Consider the following 19,118-nt stretch of genomic DNA (forward strand, 5'->3'; position numbering starts at 1 on the left):
ATATGAGCACTAATTGAAGTATAATAAATTTATCTGAAAATAATAATCATGATACCAGATATTAAGATTGATAAGTGGCAAAACACATGCAAATGGTGATGTCATTTCCACTTGTAAATAAGATATGAAGTGATTCTTGTGTTCGTCAAAAAAAAAAAAAAAAAAATTGTTTTCCAATCTTTCATTAATGTACAATATATGAGCACTTGACATTATATTTACCTATTATTTTATTTGTTTTTCAAAACAGACCTTGCCTAATAACTCATTCAGTCAAGTATACAATGTAATTTTGGTATGATTTTGCCTATAGGGTTCTCTCATTTCTTTCAAGATTGAAAATATTTTTTTAAAAATAAAATATAAAAATAATAGCTCCAAACATGTCCCACAAATTTCTTTCAAATCTGTGGCCACATCCATGTCCCACCTTCAATTGCAATCTCGCATTTCATGTTGGATGGAAAGAGCTTCTGCACATACTAGATATACAATCTTGTAGCTCTGTCTTATGGATTTTGAAAGTATTGAACATGTACCAGTGATGATTGGGAGGTGAGTATTAGAAGTCTCTGAGATCACGCACTTTATAGATTTATCCCCAACACTTCCAGAAATAAAAGCCTCTTTGGTTTTTTAATTTGGCATCAGTGATAGCTTATTGAAGTAACGCTTATTAGCTACTCAGTCAAATTAAAAATTGGGGATGGCTGTCTAAGTTCATCATTTCTTTCAAATTGAAAGCCTTAAACTTCTTCTATCAAAAATTATATTCTTTTGGTTATGGTTGCAATTCTAAACCATATAAGCCAAGAGAATATATCCCGGGTTGTTGTTTCTTCTATTCACTATTTCATTTCCAAGGAAGTACAAAAGGAGAACATGTTGAAGGCTTCATAAGATGTCAAGATCCAATACAACTGCATTAACAGGTAGAAAAGTAATAGGATATGGGCATTCAAAAGTGGAGGGAGTAAGCTTACTTGTTTATTTATTTCTTTATTATGGTTAGGATTTCCGCAATCTTCCGCAATGCTTCTATTGGGGATGAAAGCGAACAGTACTAGCTGGATGAGGGAAAACAGAGAATAGACCTAGTTGATGCTCTAGTGCAAGGAGATAAGGATTTTCTTTTCTTTCTCTCTTTCTCTAGTTTTATTAGTTTTATTAGTATACCTTTTATTTTACTACTTTTAACTTTTATATAATTCCTTTGAGCCTTGTACCATTCTGCATGCTAGAAGAGTAATGGAAGAGCTCTACACCCGTTGAGTGATTTTTGAAACAAGTTTTCTGAAGGACCAAGGCATCGGTGGAAACCAGTTCGACCAATGCACCGAGCTGATAGGGTCGCTAGAGATATCGGCTCATCCGCCGTCCAGATATGTGATAGAAACAACCGTCTAGATAAGCAAGAGGAGCAGAGAAACAACATAAGAGAGTCAAAAGAGAACTTACTTAGAAGGTTTCTGAAAATACAACATATAAGCGAGGGTTGGAGCCCATCACTAGTAGTTCGGAACTTTACACTGGCTGATATAATAACAACTATCTCGCCTGCAAATCATGTTCGTGTTTCTCGGCCGTGGGAATCTACTCAGGCAAGGCATTTGATTTTTCGAACAAGTTCTGAATAACTAAATAATTTATACGAGGTAGCACACAACATGCCTTCCTTCTCAAAATTGATTCAAATTGTATCATCACATAAATACATCTAAATCTTTTCCCCCTCTTCTTGGAAAGGGTTAACCTCAAGTATATTGTATACAAGCTTTAAAACAAGTAGTATGAAGCATCAATTAGAACTCGATAGGTAAAGCTTGGAAAAATGTAGAATTCAAACAACCCTGTTATTGATAGAGGAGTTGAACTATTCCAACTAATTTTCTACTTAATTTCTCTCATTGGGAGCATAAGAGTGAAATATAACATGAAACCCCTTGTCTTCTGAAGAAGAAAAAGACAGTAGTGATGGAATCACCTTCAACTATGTCCTCCAAGGGACTAGTTGATTGATAACATGCCTCATATTGTTCCAAAGTCCCGAGTTTAGCTAGGAGGATTCCTCCATTCATCAGTTCAGCTAGAGGGAATTATACCCACAAATCACAACTCCAGAAGATGCACATACCTATCAAAATTCACCTTCAACAATCCTAATGGAGGGGGCTCAACCAATGAACGTGTGCCAACATACTTAATTTTCATGATTTTGCAAATATGTAAGAGGGGAAGAACATGCAAGTATTGCATCACTTGTTTCATGGTACATATTATCATTGAGAGCTGTATTCAGACTACTTTAAAGGGGAACTGGTTTATGCCACCACACATATGCTGTGAGCTTCCTTGCAGTTTCATATCAAACCCCAACTTATGCTGGTTACAAGAGAATGTTCTACTTATATATGTCATTTATGGTTAATAACAAGAAAAACATGTCCACAAGAAATGATCGAACAAAGATGAGGCAGGGAATACCGATGCACAGATACTGGATAATTGAGCACTGTTCTGATGGCATCAGATGATTTATGTCCTAGCTGTCAAATTTGGTTCAGCAACCTCATGTTTACGGCTGGCACCAAAATTTCTGTCAGCAGTATCATGCTAAGCTCAGATGTGTCATTTCTCAAACATAGGATGAAATGAGAACGAAAGTGATCATGGTTAGTTTTGCCCCCTATCTTCTGAACCCCAAGCTGCAAATCATTCACAAAGAATAGAAGTCACCAAAAACAGAACAAAGAGTTGGTACAGAAAGACTTTGTTATGGGCATTGTCCAGTTGGTACCCCGGGTAAAGAATCCCCTAGTCACTTATAGCAGCTGCTGCATATGTAGGCAAGGTGACTTGGACCATTTCTATCAATCAATCAAATTAGGCAGGTCCAATGACCAATGGCATATGACATCTAAGCATAAGTAGGCAACCCACTTCTTAAGGGTCAGGACAAGGTTCCTTATCAAACTGCTTGTCAAACAGAGACAAAAGTACATTAGTCTACCCTCATTAACAACAGTTCTCTGAACCTCAGACTTACCATCATGACCTTTTGAACTCATCTGCACCTCAAATAACATGCCCTAATTTGCAACAGCAGAGTTTGCTGGCACAACCATATCACTCTATCACCAGAAAACCTGGTTCGCATATCTTCAACATGTGGCAATCTGATTGCTAAACCAGTCATATTCGTCGTTTCAAGATCTTATGATACACAATCAGAATTTTATGATCTGGATCTAAATGGCCATAAACCATCCAGATTTCATCCTCCGATTGGGATCAATTAGGATCATTAGATTAGATCCATAACATGGATCACCCAATCATTTGAATTATAACATCCAACTTCATCATGTTATTTGCATATACTAGATTTTGCGAAAATCCATTTTCTATTTTCTATAATCTATTTGACTATATTGCTTATTTATCAGTACTAAGCCTAAATCATCAAAAATCAGTAAGCTCATAGCATTTTTAACTTCTATAAAGTAAGAAAGAAGTTTCAGAGTTTATGGAATTCAAAGCAAGAAGCAAATATGTATAGTTTTACAATAATTTGATGTGATGTTACACACACACACACACACAAAGAGAGATGGACTATGCTCCTCCCGAGAGGTGAGGATATCTACTAATTTCTAGTCGAAAATTAACAATGGGACATCTAAAACAAAGATGACAATTTCTATTGTGTTGGTGTGCTGAAATACATGATAAAGTATTTAGTTAAGGTCTATCTTATTGTTAATGATCTACAAATATTATAATATGTATAAATTTAAAATAAATAGATCTTAATGCTTAAATCATAGCAAAACATGGTCTCATATTATTTAACCATTTATTTTTCCACCGGCTTGATGCACATGTTGGAAACCACTGAAACATATGACTTTTGGTTTCTAGGAATTTTTAGTGGTATAGAACATGATCAATAGTGTGAATCTTCGATTAAAATCCCTTATTGATTTCAGAATTGAAAAGAGTAGACACTTTTTCCTTTTGAAAGGAGCACAATTGATCATGTAAAAAACATACATACATGCAACATAATATAGGGAATGAGTGGTGCTGTTTAGCTGTTTCCTCATGATAACTGAATTAATACTTGGTATATAGATATCTTGCATAAAAAGGAATGGCGTTTTTTTCATTAGGGATGCTATAAATGAGCTGATTATACGTACGGCATTATATTCTTTACAGACTTTTGAACTGATTAATTTTATTTTTAATTTTTATATTTCTAGAATGACTTTTAAGGGGTCATTACTTGGTATAATGTTAAAAGACTTGGACTGATAAGCACAGTAGTGCGGGTTCAGATCCTAGGGAAACCACTTTGTGGGAAAAAATATTGAAGGTTAGGTATGTCCCTAGTTTGCCCTCCTAAGCCCCCAGACTGCCAGGACTATAACTAGGTTATGTACCTTTTAGTATGATTTTTAAAATTTTTCAAACACTTACTATCTATGATCAATGGCTTGATCCCATTTTTGTCCAAATCTATGGGTGAAAATTGACTTTACATTGCCAATGCCATAAGATTTAGCAAATTATAAATTTTTTAGGCAAAAACATGCCCTTATAAAGGTAGGAACCATATATGTATATCTGTATGTATCAATATCTATCTATCTATCTATATACACATACCCACACATACATATATATATATATACACACACACACACGTATGTATGTATGTATGTATGTACATACATATTCTAGTTTCATAAAGAAAAATTGAACAGAAAATCATAAGTTGATCAGCAATGAAAATCAAATTTTCATACTTACATCATATGAAGACCAGCAGTCTCAAAAAGATTCACATCAAAAAATTTGAAGTATGGTTCAGCATCAAGGTGCGACTCAAAATTACAAACCATACCCCACCTATTTGCAGACACATCTATGGATTGAGGATCCTGCTGGGATATTCGTTCTAGTTTAATACATAATCTGTAATAACAAAAGGTTTTTTCTTCACTAGCATTAAAGATTTCTTTCGTTCCCCTTCACTTCTCAGACTGTAGTCCTAGAATATGATATCCATCCTTTTCAGGTCATCACTAACATCCATTAATGATGATCGATTAAACTCAGAATTTTTTCTTTTATATCTACCCTACAAAGATCAGTGATACTATCTTTAAGCGGTTTATCCCTTTTCTTTGTTTCTTCTTTTCTGTCATTCATACTATTCAATGTCCCTACCTCCATTAGATGATCTTGGAACAAAGGGGCCACTTAGTATCTCATGCTGTACTAAGTAAAAACAATTATAAAGAATCCCTGCACAACCTTGTTAATATGCAAAGATACATAACCCTATGAATGCATCATCATTTCATCAGCCCACTCCATATCAAAGCCATATCTCCTCATCTGGAAGCCCAATGGTATTTCACTGGTGAAATATAAACAGGTACAACATAACCATCAATTTTTCCTGCTGACTGAAGCCTCTTGTCTTTCATCAGTACCACCAAATTTGGCTTTTATAAAATTGGTTGCTTTTCATTAATTTGTACTTCTATAACAGAGACTCTTTTGCTCCATTTTAGTTTCCCTAACCAATGTCTCAACATTGGCAAACAACATACAAAGCACATATTCTGAATATTAGGAGTTAGTCCATATATAAAATGTTGGAAGGAGTAAAAAGTATGGAAAATCCTGATCTAGGCCCATAGCAACTGGCTAATATATGAATTATCTCTCCATCATGAAGATAGTTTAAGGAAGATCCTTCTGTAACTTTTGATCTCCCTCGTTATCTAAAACACTGCGAGTGACAATCCTAAACCTATATCAAGTAGGTGGAGATGTCAGGTTGACAGCCTATTGTAAAATGTTCATATTATACCACCATACTGCTCCAAAAAAAAATGTCTATATTATAAAATGATCCAAAACCCAATAATCTGGACAAAGTTTATGGTCGTCATGATGTCCACTCTTCTTCTTTTGTTGTTAAGAGGAACAGAAATGCTAGGAAGGGGGCTCTCTTGTCAGTTTCTTGGGTAGAAAACTTAGTCATAGAGTAGTAGATCTCATAACAAGTATGCATTCATTTTCAGCTTTAAGCAATATTGATGATTGTGCAACTAGGGTAGTTTCCAAATTGCTCATTGTTTGTCATTCTCATGCTCTATCAATCCATGTAAGCTTGAAATCAGGAATCCTAGAACAGCATCTTATTTCAAATTGGAGGAAGCAACTTTAGAGTGTAATGGTTCATCGCCACAACCTTGAAGACCAACATCAAAGTCAAGATCTTGAACTTGAATGGATAAATATATGAGTTCATGCATCATTATGAAGCATGATTAGCTTTAGAAACTAGTTAACCAACCACCGGTAAATATTTCAACATAACCGACAGGTTAATCAAAAACAAAAGCATGTCCTGATCTTATCAAAAATCAAAGAAAAGTTCATCTGAAATTGGCATATTTTATGGTTATTGTAAGAAAATAAGGCAATGCACATTCCTCAATCTACAAAGGTAAACTGTATACACAGCGGAGAAATCTCATTGTGGTTTTTGGTAATTAAAACCCCAAAGAATGGGAATTCAATAAATTTTCTTTTTTAACCAGAAAAGGCTAAGAATTTTCATCCAAACTCTCATGCCACAGTGGTGAGCTTCTCATTGGTGGGGAAGAACTAACACATACCTCCAGCCGAGCATCGAATTGCTCGTCGCTCGGCCTCAACAATGCAGGAAGCGGCAAGAACACACCTTTCTCGTTGCACACCCGATGCCTCGGCTTTATCCTGTTCTCCAAGCTGAACGAGAAGTAGTGAGGGAATTCCTTCAGCTCCCTCAGCTCCCTCCCCATTTCCGACGCTAAAAATTCAATCTTGGGCTGGAGATTCTCCTTTATACTGTAGCAGAAGAGCTGAGGAAACCTTCTCACCATCACCCTCGAGTCCCGGTGCGAGAACCCAACCCTCTGGAGGAAGTCGAGCCGGGGGAGGAGCTTCTCTTCTACGCTACAAGAGAGCAGCGAGGTGTGCCTCGAGATGGCAGTGATGCCAAGCATCTGGAGGAAGTAAAGGGTGGGGCGGAGCCGGCAGGCGACGTCGGAGACGAGGAGCCGCGGCCGGCGGTGGATGACGCGACGGAGGTCGCGGCCCTGTACGCCAGCCTCGCGGAGGAGGAAGGTGAGGACGGGGGTAAGGGCTTTGGGACCGGCGGCGAGGACCTCCGGGCACATGCCGCAGACGCGGCGGAGATCGCCGGCGGCGAGGCCAATGGAGAGGAGAAGGTCGACAGTGGCGCGGAGGTCGGCGAGGGGGACGGCCGCGACGGGAGGGTGGGCAGCAACGGCGGCGAAGAGGTCGATGCCGAGGGAGTCGAGGTAGAGGAGCTTCTCATGGAAGGGAGAGGAGGGTTGGGAGGGAAGAACGGGAAGAGTTGGGGGTTTCGGGGGCTTTTCGGGAAGGGGGGTGGGGGTTTTAGGGGAGAGCCGTAGGGCGCGGACGGGGAGGGGGAAGCGGGGGCGGGGAGGGGCATTGTGGGAAGAGGTGGGGATTTTGGGAATTTGGGAGGGGAGGAACTGGGGATTGGAAGGAAGTTGGAGGCCGCTACAGGAGCAAAACCGGAAGACTTCTTCCATGGCTACTCTCTACATCGCCGCCGGAGGGAGGGAAGGAGGGCTACTGAGGGCATAAATTAAAATTGGTTAAAAAAAATTTTTGTTTTCTCAGAGATAAGGCGAGGAAGAGGGAGAGGGAGGTCCCGAGCGGTGAATCAGAGAGGAGGACACTTGAGCAAACGGGGCATGGCTTATAGTTCTTGGAAAATATAATGAGGCCCAAACTAAGTACTACAACTTATCCTGCCACATAACGCAAAGGCATTGGTACTCCGGATCACAATTATGAACTCGGGAATCGCATCTATTCTGTGTCGATCGAATGGTAATGTGCCAAGTGGAATATGAGGGTAGGAGTAGGATTGGTAATAGAATGGGGCCTCGTAGGTTACTGCTTTTCACTGTGGGAAACGGTTCCGTGGAACCTTCAGTGGAGATTCCATAATTCAGAAAGGAAGATAGATGTTTTAAAGGGAAACGCGTGGTTCTGTCGGTTCGCCTCGTTTCCGGCGTTATCAATCGTTGCTTATGTTCCTAAGACCGAACGTGGGTGGGGTTTAGAGATGGGCACTGGGCCGGGCCGTGGGGGCACGAAGCGGGCCGTGCCACGGCACGAAGCGGGCCGTGCCAAGCTACAGTGCCGGGCCGTGCCTGGCACGGCCCGCCAGCTACAGTGCCGGGCCGTGCCTGGCACGGCCCCTTTGATAGGGCCGTGCTGGGCTAGAGGTTCCTGGCCAGCGGGCCGTGCCAGGCACGGCCCGCTTCGGGCCTGGGCCGGCACGGCCCGGTCTAGGCCCGCGGGCCAAGCACGGCACGGCCCGCGGGCCAGCACGGCACGGCCCATAAGGGCCTGGGCCGGGCTGGCACGCGAGCCTGGCACGGTCCGGGCCTGGGCCCGGCTCGGCCCGATAAATTTTTTTTAATAAATTAATAAATATTGAACACTAAGAAATCTTGATTTATGAATATAAAGCCACCTTAATGGTGGGGGGTTTGGCATAGACCCCTACCAGTTTATTAATTTAAATCAAAATGGTACATGAAGGGAGGTTTGGACCTTGGTCTGACCTCTAGATTCTAGAATACAATAAGAAACTAAGAAAGGGCCGAGGTTTGGACCTTGGTCTGACCTCCAGAATACAATAAAAATGTACAATTATAAAAAATTAAGAAATCTTACTAATCATCAGTGATTCAGTGAATCAGTATTCACTCTTCAGTCTTCAGTCTTCAGTCTTCAGTAGTGTTTGTATCATCATCATCAGAGGATGTTGTATTATGTCCACCTTTATCTTGAAGTCTTGCCTCAGCATCCAGCCAATCCTTGAAGCAGAGAAGCATCTCCACCGTTTCGCCCGTCATCCTACTTCTCTTTTCGTCAAGAACACGCCGACCTGCACTAAAAGCGGATTCCGATGCTACCGTGGACATCGGCACAGCTAAAATATCGCGTGCAATTGCAGACATAACAGGATATTGATTTCTAACACTCTTCCACCAAGATAATACATCTAGATTCTCTATTTGATTTTCATCATATGCAGACTGAAGATCATTTCGTAAATAAAATTCTAGTTCACTACTTAAAGATGAAGAAGATGAAGAGGAACTTGAAGCATGTGTGTGTCTTCTCTGTGCAATGAATGAAAAAATAGATGACGAACGAGAACTACTAGAAGGAGGAATAGAGGTTTGTATTTGTGTTCTAGATCCACGAATTTTTTCATCATATATAGCATAAATATCATAAAGAAGTTGTCTTACCTCATCTTTAGCAGATTCAGCATCTTGATTCATATTTTCAGCGTATGCATCAAGTAAAATTAGCACGCCATTTAATTTAACTCTAGGATCAAATACAGCAGCTAAGTTATGCATAGGACATATCCTGTCCCAATACTCATTCCATTTAGATTCCATTAGGTGAATAATAGGCATTAAAACATCATCATATCTATGTTCTGCAAATTTTTGACTAATTATATAGGCTTGTTGTAAAAATGAACATGAAGTAGGGTAATAAATACCAGAAAGAACATTGGTAGCATTATAAAAACTAAGCAAAAAATCTTCCAAAATTTTTCCTTTATTCCAATCAGTTTCAGTCAATGTAAATCCTAATCCACGATCATTAATATATGCACTTAATAAATTTTTATATGGGTATGCATCATGTATCATGCTATATGTGGAGTTCCAACGAGTAATTACATCAAGTTTAAATTTTTTAAAACGTTTACCATGATTTATGCATAATTCCTTAAATTCTTGAAGTCTTGATCTAGAAGCATGAATAAAAGAAACTGCATTTCTAATTTTTGAAATCACATCTTGAATCATGCCCATGCCAGCTTGAACAGAAAGATTTAAGATATGACATGCACATCTAATATGCAGTAAATTTCCATCTAATATGGGATGCAATGAGTCTTTTAATAATACAACAGCAGAATTATTATTAGATGCATTATCAAAAGTAATAGACATAATTTGATCATTAATATTATATGAACATGCAGTTTGATAAATTATATTTGAAATTTGTTGCCCAGAATGTGGAAAATCAAAAGCACGAAAAGCAAGAATACGTTTATTTAATTGCCAATCATTATCAATATAATGAGCAGTAATGGCAATAAAACAATTACTACCTACAGATGCTGACCAAATATCAGAAGTTAATGAAATTTTTACATTTAAAGTAGAAAGTGTTTCAATTAAATTTTGTTTCATTGCTAAAAAATTGGTCATAGCTACTCTTCTAAATGTACGCCTACTAGTTCTTTTGTAAGCAGGTTGTAGGTTTAATTGAACATATTCTTCAAAATTAAAAGATTCACATAAACTGAAAGGTAATTCATCCTTAACTATCCATTTTACAAGTGCTTTTCTTTGATTTTCATGATTATATGCAAAATTACCTACAAGTAATCCCCCTTGTATATTAAGGCTACTTTGAGTTTGAGCATGAGAATCATGCATCCTATGACTCTCTTGATGTCTTTTTAAATGCCCTGTTCCCCCACTACTACTACAACTATAAAGTTTGGCACATTTTTTACATTTAGCTTTCCAGACTCCCTCAACCATAACTCTATCAAATTCATTCCATACAGTACTAGTCTTCTTACGAGAAGAGGTTTGACCTTCACTCGGTTCACCAGTTCTAGAGGAACTAGGAACAGGGGGTTGGGGATTAGTTTCTTCTCCCTCAGAAACAGGAATGCCAAACTGACTTTCCTCAAAAGATGACATATCTATGATTAATTCAAAAAATAAAAACTAACCGCAAGGAGGAATTGAGTAGAGGGTCGGAGGGCAGAGGCAGAGCCGAGATTCCGAGCTTCCTCTTGTGCTCTCAACAGAAGCGACCTTCTCTTCTCAACAGGAACCTCCTCTTGTGTAGCACTTGAACAAACTAAAAATTAAATTGCTAGAAGAGCACTTTAGAGGAGAGAAATAATAGCAGTAGAGAAGGAGAGAATGAGAGGTTTGGTGTGGTGAGAATGAGGGAGGAATGGGCTATTTATAGAAGCCCAAAATTTTTTTTTCCCAAAATACCCCTCCATTCAGCCGTTATTGGACTGTTGGGAGGGGTAAAATCGACTTTTTCCCGAAAATAGCCGTTGGAAACGGCTATTTTCCCTCCCCCTCTCCAGACGGGCCGTGCCAGGCACGGCCCGTCTGGAGCCGTTACGGGCCGTGCCAGGCACGGCCCGTTTAGAGACGTTGCGGGCCATGCCTGGCACGGCCCGTTTGCGCCCGTTACAGGCCGTGCCTGGCACGGCCCGTGCCGTGCCGTGCCCGGCCCGTGCCGTGCCGTGCCCGGCCCGGCCCACCAATAGAGGGGCCGGGCCGGGCTGGCCTTCCGTGCCTCACGGGCCGTGCCAGGCACGGCCCGCTTAGAATTTGGGCCCGGGGGGCCTGGGCCGGGCCGGCCCGGCACCGCCCGTTGCCCAACTCTAGTGGGGTTATTGAAACTGCTCGTGCCGTTGGAGAACAATACATCTTGGAACATATCACAGCTCATACGACAGATGGAGAGCCCGCTAAAATTTTTGATGAACCAGCTAAAATCCGCCATATGGCCGACCCTAGATGCGCACAGAAAGTTCTTTAATTTTAAACTATCCTCCCAACCGGTGACATCTCGACTATGATCGTGAACGATTTTCATAACCGTATGACAAATGAGCGAGATGTACGAAGCATGATGCACGGTGAAATGTGTGCATGATCTTTGGGACATTCGATCGGTTTAATCAAAAACAATCGATCCACAATCCCGAACTTAGAGGATATGCACCAGTCCTCGTCTATATAAACTTTTTCCAGGGGACTCTCCAGGTAAGTGCTTTCGAGCCCACTTATACTTTTGTGTTACCATTCTGCTACTCTCACAATACCTCTGATGTTTTTTGTTCGTCTAAGTTAGGCATTGGATGATGCCGCTCGAGACACTCTCCAACAAGAGGACTTTTTTATCTTTGTTGTTTCAAGTCAGATCTAGTGTCGAAGTGAAGGTCCGAGCATAGTTTCCTCCTCTCAGCACTACTTTTGAAGCAACCGGCGTTGGAGCCATCGCCATCCCAGCCACCGCATCGCCATCCCAGCCACCGCATCACCATCTCGGAGACACATCATGATCTTCAGCCGATCTTTACAATCTGAGTAGCTGATCGTCTGAGCACTCCAGTAGCTTAGTTAGCTCGGCATCTTGGTTGGGCCCATTCCCAAGAGCAACACTAGTGATTTGTGTCATCATTTTAGCTGGGAACAACTTGCCAAGGCTTCATAGTTCCATGTTCTATTTGGTAATATAAATTCAGCTACCTGCACATTTAAGCAATCCATTTCCATGTTCAAGTAGGTTGGCCAAGCATTTAGTGGTATGTTGGAATATCATGGAGCAAGTTACATATTCACCTTAGTTCCATCAAACATAAGCCACATAAAACTGTTTACCACCTTAGATGAAGCTGAAGTAATTTTGTGCCAAATAAAGGAACATTTCACTATAATTGTCCACACAAATAACTCTATGTCGATGACTTGATAATGTGAAGTTGCATGGAAGTAACATAGGTTGCCATTCTTTCTGATTCCTGATATGAATCTTGGCAGATCCTTGACCTTCATCCACATTTTTGAAAATATAGGAATTGTTTCTAAAATATTGTTAGTAGTGAGCATCATTTGTTTATTTAATTTTTCAAAACCTAATTTTGTTGTGATTCATTCTTGTAAGATTAATGGACTTCTTATTAGTGAATGATCGATCTCTTTGTGGTTCTGCTGGTAAAACTATTGGGATGCCATACATCAAATGAATAATCCCAAAAAACTCTTGCCTAAGAGAGGAAAACTGTCACACCCCCAACCCGAGATCCCGAGCCGAGGGTCGCGGCAACCGCTGTACACTCATAGGGAACTCTTCCCATGAGCATGCAAGGCATCGCAACATGATATCATCAGTATACAGCGGAATAATTTAAACTAATAATACACAACTTTTATTTCATTAAATAACTCAATTTACAATATCTCACAATTCCAACATTAGTCTAAGATAATACATAAATTTAAATAAATTCTAATCTAAAATAGCTTGCACCACAATCCTTCTAGTCGCTCTCCCATATTGAAAATCCCGATAGCCTAGTTCTCAGAATCTGTAAAACAACAAGAATTGTATAATGAGCTAAACAACCTAATAAGTAATAAACACTCTAGTTAGATAAATCAGACAATAATATACAGAAAATAAGTGCATATGCAGTACCAAGATAGAAATCAACATTTTTCTTAAGTTCTTAGAATTCTTTTCACGGATTCAAATTTTTTCAAATATTCAATTCATCTTGTCGATCCTGGACTATGACTACATGTTCCCTGTGATAGGGTCATAACGCTGACTAATCTTCTTCTAGTGAGTCCTTCAGAATGGTCATATGCCAACCTATCTGCCCCCATTGGCAGGGTCCTCAACATAGCCAGGTCGAAGTTCAATTAGTTCTGTGTTCTATATTTCTGTTCTGAAATCATGCAGTGTCAAAATCCAAATATCGTTCATAACTTAATTTCTTTCAATTTATCAGATTCAACTCAACGTCAGAAACTATGGCCACATGTTTTCTGTGGCAGGGTCTTAGCACCGACTAATCATCTTGTGGCACCAACGTATTAGCCCCCATTGGCAGGATCCTCAACATAGCCCGAATGCGAGTCTGGATCTATTTTGAGTTATTATCTTTTCTCACATTATGTTCCGTGTTCCAGATCGAAAGATACGATATCGAATCAATCAAATACAATCCATATCAAAAGCAATATATTCAATCAGAATTATACAATATTCTAAAAAATAGACATATAACACCGTGCATCAATTTCATAATCAAGAATAATTTGATTCATAAAATATGTATAGTTTGCCGATCAATCTAGAAAAAATATTACACTTACCTAGTGAATGCAATCCAACAACAGATCCAATTAATCTCAAAAATCTTTCTCAGAGTTTAATATCCAAAAATCATATTTTACTTTAAAAATCATCATAATTTATATAAAAAACTTAAATTCTAACACCCTTCTAGGGCCGACCATGCAGAAGTGCCCGACATCCCGGGATTAGGACCCTCCACCAGGGTCAGTCTAACATCACCATGAACAGAGAGAGAAAGTTCATCATGAGAGAGAATCTAGAGAGAGAGAAAGAGAGAAGAGAGAGGAGAAGAGAGATAATCTCAGTTTGGTTCAATCAAGGCTTTGGATTTGGTCATCAAGGGCATAGATCAACCTTGATCAATCAACATGTTAGACCATGAATCAAGAGAGAGAAACTTTGTAGGGAGAGAAAATAAGAGAGAGAAAGTAGGGAAGAGAGAGAAAGGATAGAGGAAGAGAGAACAAGGGCTCTCTCTAGCCAAAGAAAGAAGAGAGAGGGAGAGGGTGGCTGCAGGTGGTGCCTGAGGTCAGCGACCCACGGCCGGCCAACATGTTCGGCGGGCCATGGCGACCGGTGGCCGGAAGCACCAATCCGGTCAAAGCAGGGGTTCCGACCCCTTTAACTAGAGAGTTCAAGCATTCCAATGGCCGAAGCTTTGGCCATGGTCTCCTACTACCGTGGGGGATTGGGGAAAGACCTCGGCGACAAGCGCCAGTAGCGGTACCAGCCAGAATAGGCGAAGCAAGGGTCGGTTTAACAAAACAGGGGAAATAGGGCATATGGTTCTTCATGAAAATCCAACGATCATCGGTCAGAATCAAGGCTTCCGAGGACTACTGAAGATGGAGAGGGAGACTAATCGAAAGTTGCTGATGCTTACCTGGCTTCCAGCGACGGTTGGCGACGGCAACAACGTTGACACACTAGACAGCAACGGAGGATATTGAAGGGAAATCTGACGACGGTTCGATCGGGGGTCAAGTTCTTCAGTTTGTGGTGGAAGAGGGATGAGGGGAGATGTCTAAATAGACCTCGGCCGCGATTGGAATCCGACCCGGAGTCGGATTTCATCCGACCATCACGAGGAGGAAGAAGACTCCCGATGGGAGTCTTCTTCTCTCTAGGCATGTGCGTGGCATGCGTCATTTCCTTTTTTTTCTCCCTAGGCCAAAGTGTTTGGGACAAAACAGAATTCTAGGCCTCTCAAATGGACCTGGCCCGATGGGAGTCTTCTTCTCTCTAGGCACGTGCGTGGCGTGTGTCATTTCCTTTTTTTTCTCCCTAGGCCAAAGTGTTTGGGACAAAATAGAATTCTAGGCCTCTCAAATGGACCTGGCCCAGTTTGGTTCCAAGCTTTAAAAGACCTAGGTATTACAAAAAACATCGCCCAAAAACTAATAACTAAGCAAAAAGAAACTATTGCCTATTTTTTCTATTATAGTCGTTTCCTTTAGTTAGCAAAACTTGATACCTAAGGTTCTGTTAGGTAATGATTATTTATCCCTTGTCTTAAATTCAAAAAACGATTGCCTTTGACTTCAGGATATGTCCACATAGGCAGCGACCTGAAAACTGTTGCCAAAACCATTAGGCGATAGTTTTGGACCTTTAGGTAGCACTTTTTGGCCATTGCTTAAGATCATTTTTATGCTTTTTGGCCATTGCCTAATGCCATTTTTATTATAGTTATCAACTACCAAATCAATAGACCATTATTTGCAATGACAACTAGCAAATAGAAGATGTAATTAGACGGCCTGCGACTCATAAAACAAAATTAACAAAATAGCTTGAAGCAAATAAAATGTTGAAAATGCAAGAGTTTTGACTTTTGCAGAATTTCTAACCTAATGGGAATGATAGGACCAAACAATTATGTTTTAATGACTACTAGGGTTGTTTCAAAGGAAGTTAATGTTTCTAGGTAGATAGGGATGAATTATAGAAAGAATTAATATTACAAAGATACTAAAAGATTGTATTTTAATGACCACCAGGGTTGTTTCATAGGAAGTAAATATTATTGGATAGACAGGGATAGGACTCATAAGAAGTAAATATTACCGACTAGATAAGAACACGATTCATAGGAAGTAAATATTACCTGATAGATAAGGATAAGATTCTAAAAGTTTTTTTTTTGATTTTATAGGTACTTAATTATTCTCAAAAATATTTTACAGAATTTTATTTTTTGGCCATAGGAAGGGTTAGTCTCACATTTCTACTCTATGCCGACACACTCATTTATTGGTGACTCCAATTGAGCCCTTACCCCTTTGCCAATGGATAATACCAGCAATGCAAGCACTTGATTTTTTATGGAAAGTTAATTATCTTACAAATTTTATAGAAGATTAGCTATTCTCATAAAGAATGTTATAAAAACTTAATGGTTAGTCGTTAATATAGATAAGGTTCACATCATCGAGATGAATTTCAAAAATAATTTAATATTACAAAGATGCTAAAAGATTGTGTTTTAATGACCACCAAGGCAGTTTCATATGAAGTAATTGCTATCGGATAAAATAGGATAGGATTCTTAGGAAGCAAATGTTACTGGAAAGATAGTGATAGGATAGGAAGTAAATATTATCAGATAGGTAGGGATAGGATTTTTCGATTTTATGGATAGCTAATTATTCTCAAAAATACTTTAGTAGTTAATTATTCTCAAAAATACGTCAAAGAATTTCATTTTTTGAGCATAAGAATGGGTTAATCTTACTTTTTTACACTATGCCCATACAATCATTTAGTAGTGACTCAAACCCTTACCTCTTTGGCTATGGGTATTACCATTAATTAGAGCGAGCGCTTCATCTTTTATAGAAAGTTAATTATCTTATGAAGGATTTGGTAGGAAACTAGTTAGTCTCATAAAGGATGTTATAAAAAGTTATCCATTAATTAACTAATATTGACAAGGTTCACGTCATAGAAATAAATTTTTGAAAAAAAGTAGAATTACAAGATACTAAAATATTGTGTTGTAATAACCAACAAGGCTATTTCATAGAAAGAAAATATTATGGGATAGATACGAGTGGGATTTATGGGAAGTAAATATTATTGGATAGATAGGAATAGGATTCATAGGAAGTAAATGTTATCGGATACATAGGGATAGGATTCATATGAAGTTAATGTTATCGGATAGATAGGGAAAGGATTCATAGGCAGTAAATGTTATTGGATAGATAGGGATAGGATTCTAACTTTTTTTTAAAATTTTTGTAGGTAGTTAATTATTCACAAAAATATTTTACAAGATTTTGTTCTTTGGGCATAGAAAGGGGTTAATCTCACCTTCCTATCATATGCCAAAGCACTCATTTGGTGGTGACTGCAATAGAAACCTTACCACTTTGGCAATAGGTAATACCATCAAAGTGGGTGCTTGATCTTTTATAGAAAGTTAATTATCTTATAAAATATTTTAGAGAAAACTAGTTATTCTCATAAAGCATGTTGTAAAAAATTACCTATTAGTTCCTCATATTGACAAGGTTTCTTGTCTATATATATCTATCATAATGCCCTTACATGGGACCACAATACATACACCACTATGGATGCAAAGAAGAAAATGATTTTTTCTTTGATGCTTCTGCTGCTCATGTTGGCCTCTGGTATGATGTTTGCAAACTTTTCATGTGTGTATGCATATAAGATTCGAGGGCTTGAAAAAGAATCATAGCCTTTTGTCTTACAGTTTGCTGCATTTTTAGGTAACACTGAAGTTGGTGATGTTGATATTGCTGGAAGTCTATTGCATGTGCTATTTATATTAGGATTCGATTTCTAGGTTATCTTTATTTCTTATTCCAATCCTAGTTGGAGTAATTAGTCTTTTAGTGTTGGCTTAATTTAGTTGAGTTGTGCTTTACGCTTAATATATTTGAATTGTGAACCAACTAACTTATCTTTTTTCGTAATGTGGCTGAGAAACAGACAAAAATATTGATACACCTTCATTGTGCACCGTTGATCATGAATATGTGTGGGTTTATAAATGTATCCAGCATCACTACTTAAAATTTTACGTAAGAATGTGTATGTGAGCATAATAATACATTCGTGTACATATATATGTACACAAAACTAACATGATATTCTAATAGAAAGCATATGAATTTATAGAGTCCAAAATTAGGACCACAAGTTATATAAATGTATTCACTTTTCAAATAGTGTGGTTTTTTTATGACTTGATTTGTTTACAATGTACTCGGTATACGTACAATAATGTTCTTAGAGATTTTCTGAATGGAAAGATCTCAGAAAGTTGCCTAGCCAAAGACAAATATATATTCGTTATCTTTATACAACATCTAATTTCTATGTTTGTTAATCTTATTTTGAGGAAGTGGAATTTCCTTAGATATGGCTATTTAAGGTGTAAGCAAAGTCATTATGGTATTGGCTTTTTTTCTTATGGTTATTTAAGGTGTAAGCAAAGTCATTATGGTATTGGCTTATTTTCTTACCTAGACTTGACCTAGATTCAAATTTTTTGGTTTAGGACCGGGTTATAAATGGACCAACCCAACTTGAATGACCCCTTGGGTCCAAAATTGTAGCTGTGGACTAGACCCAACCTGACCCGATCTTCTATTGTGTTGAGTCTGGGTCCAGCATTAAGACCCGAACTAGAAACCTAGTTGGGTCGGGGTCACTCACCTGACCCATTTATAACCCTAAACTTAGGCGGTAGTAAAGTTTTCCTTCGGAGAATGCATTAGGTCAAAGTCTCGCTCAAAATTTGTTAGAACTTACCAAGATAACAAGGTGCATTAGGTGACTCCAGAGATGACAAGAGCAAATTACTTCTTGATATTATCGGAACACACTGTATCCCATCTTTGGCCATAAAGAAATGCTATTACAAACTTCCTATGCTTTACTTTGGTGATAGTAAATTAAGCTGAATATATTATAAGAAAGCTAGGAATGGTTTTAAAACATATCGATTAAAAATTTAATGTTTGTTGAGTTTTGAAGCATCATCTTACGACTTGAGACCTAGCCTCAAGTAT

The 19,118-nt window shown here is 38.8% G+C and overlaps 1 protein-coding gene across 3 annotated transcripts; it reads right to left on the reverse strand.

Annotated features, from left to right (window-relative positions):
- Positions 1-1,192: 1,192 nt before the first annotated feature.
- On the reverse strand, positions 1,193-7,828 carry LOC103713642 (transcription termination factor MTEF1, chloroplastic). 3 transcript variants are annotated; one of them, XM_026807169.2, is made up of 2 exons: positions 6,702-7,828; positions 1,193-2,134 (listed from the first exon to the last, which is right to left on the reverse strand). In XM_026807169.2, exons 1-2 carry the CDS (start codon positions 7,644-7,646, stop codon positions 2,087-2,089), a joined length of 993 nt encoding a protein of 330 aa, XP_026662970.1. In that variant the 5' UTR covers positions 7,647-7,828; the 3' UTR covers positions 1,193-2,086. The 3 variants fall into 3 exon arrangements, with proteins under 3 accessions (XP_026662970.1, XP_008798869.1, XP_026662971.1); XM_008800647.4 differs by lacking the exon at positions 1,193-2,134 and adding an exon at positions 2,339-2,705; XM_026807170.2 differs by lacking the exon at positions 1,193-2,134 and adding an exon at positions 2,339-2,596 and having other exon boundaries at positions 6,702-7,827.
- Between the last annotated feature and the right edge of the window lie 11,290 nt (positions 7,829-19,118).

This window comes from Phoenix dactylifera, unplaced genomic scaffold (genome assembly GCF_009389715.1).
Source record: "Phoenix dactylifera cultivar Barhee BC4 unplaced genomic scaffold, palm_55x_up_171113_PBpolish2nd_filt_p 000026F, whole genome shotgun sequence".
Classification (NCBI taxonomy): domain Eukaryota; kingdom Viridiplantae; phylum Streptophyta; class Magnoliopsida; order Arecales; family Arecaceae; genus Phoenix; species Phoenix dactylifera.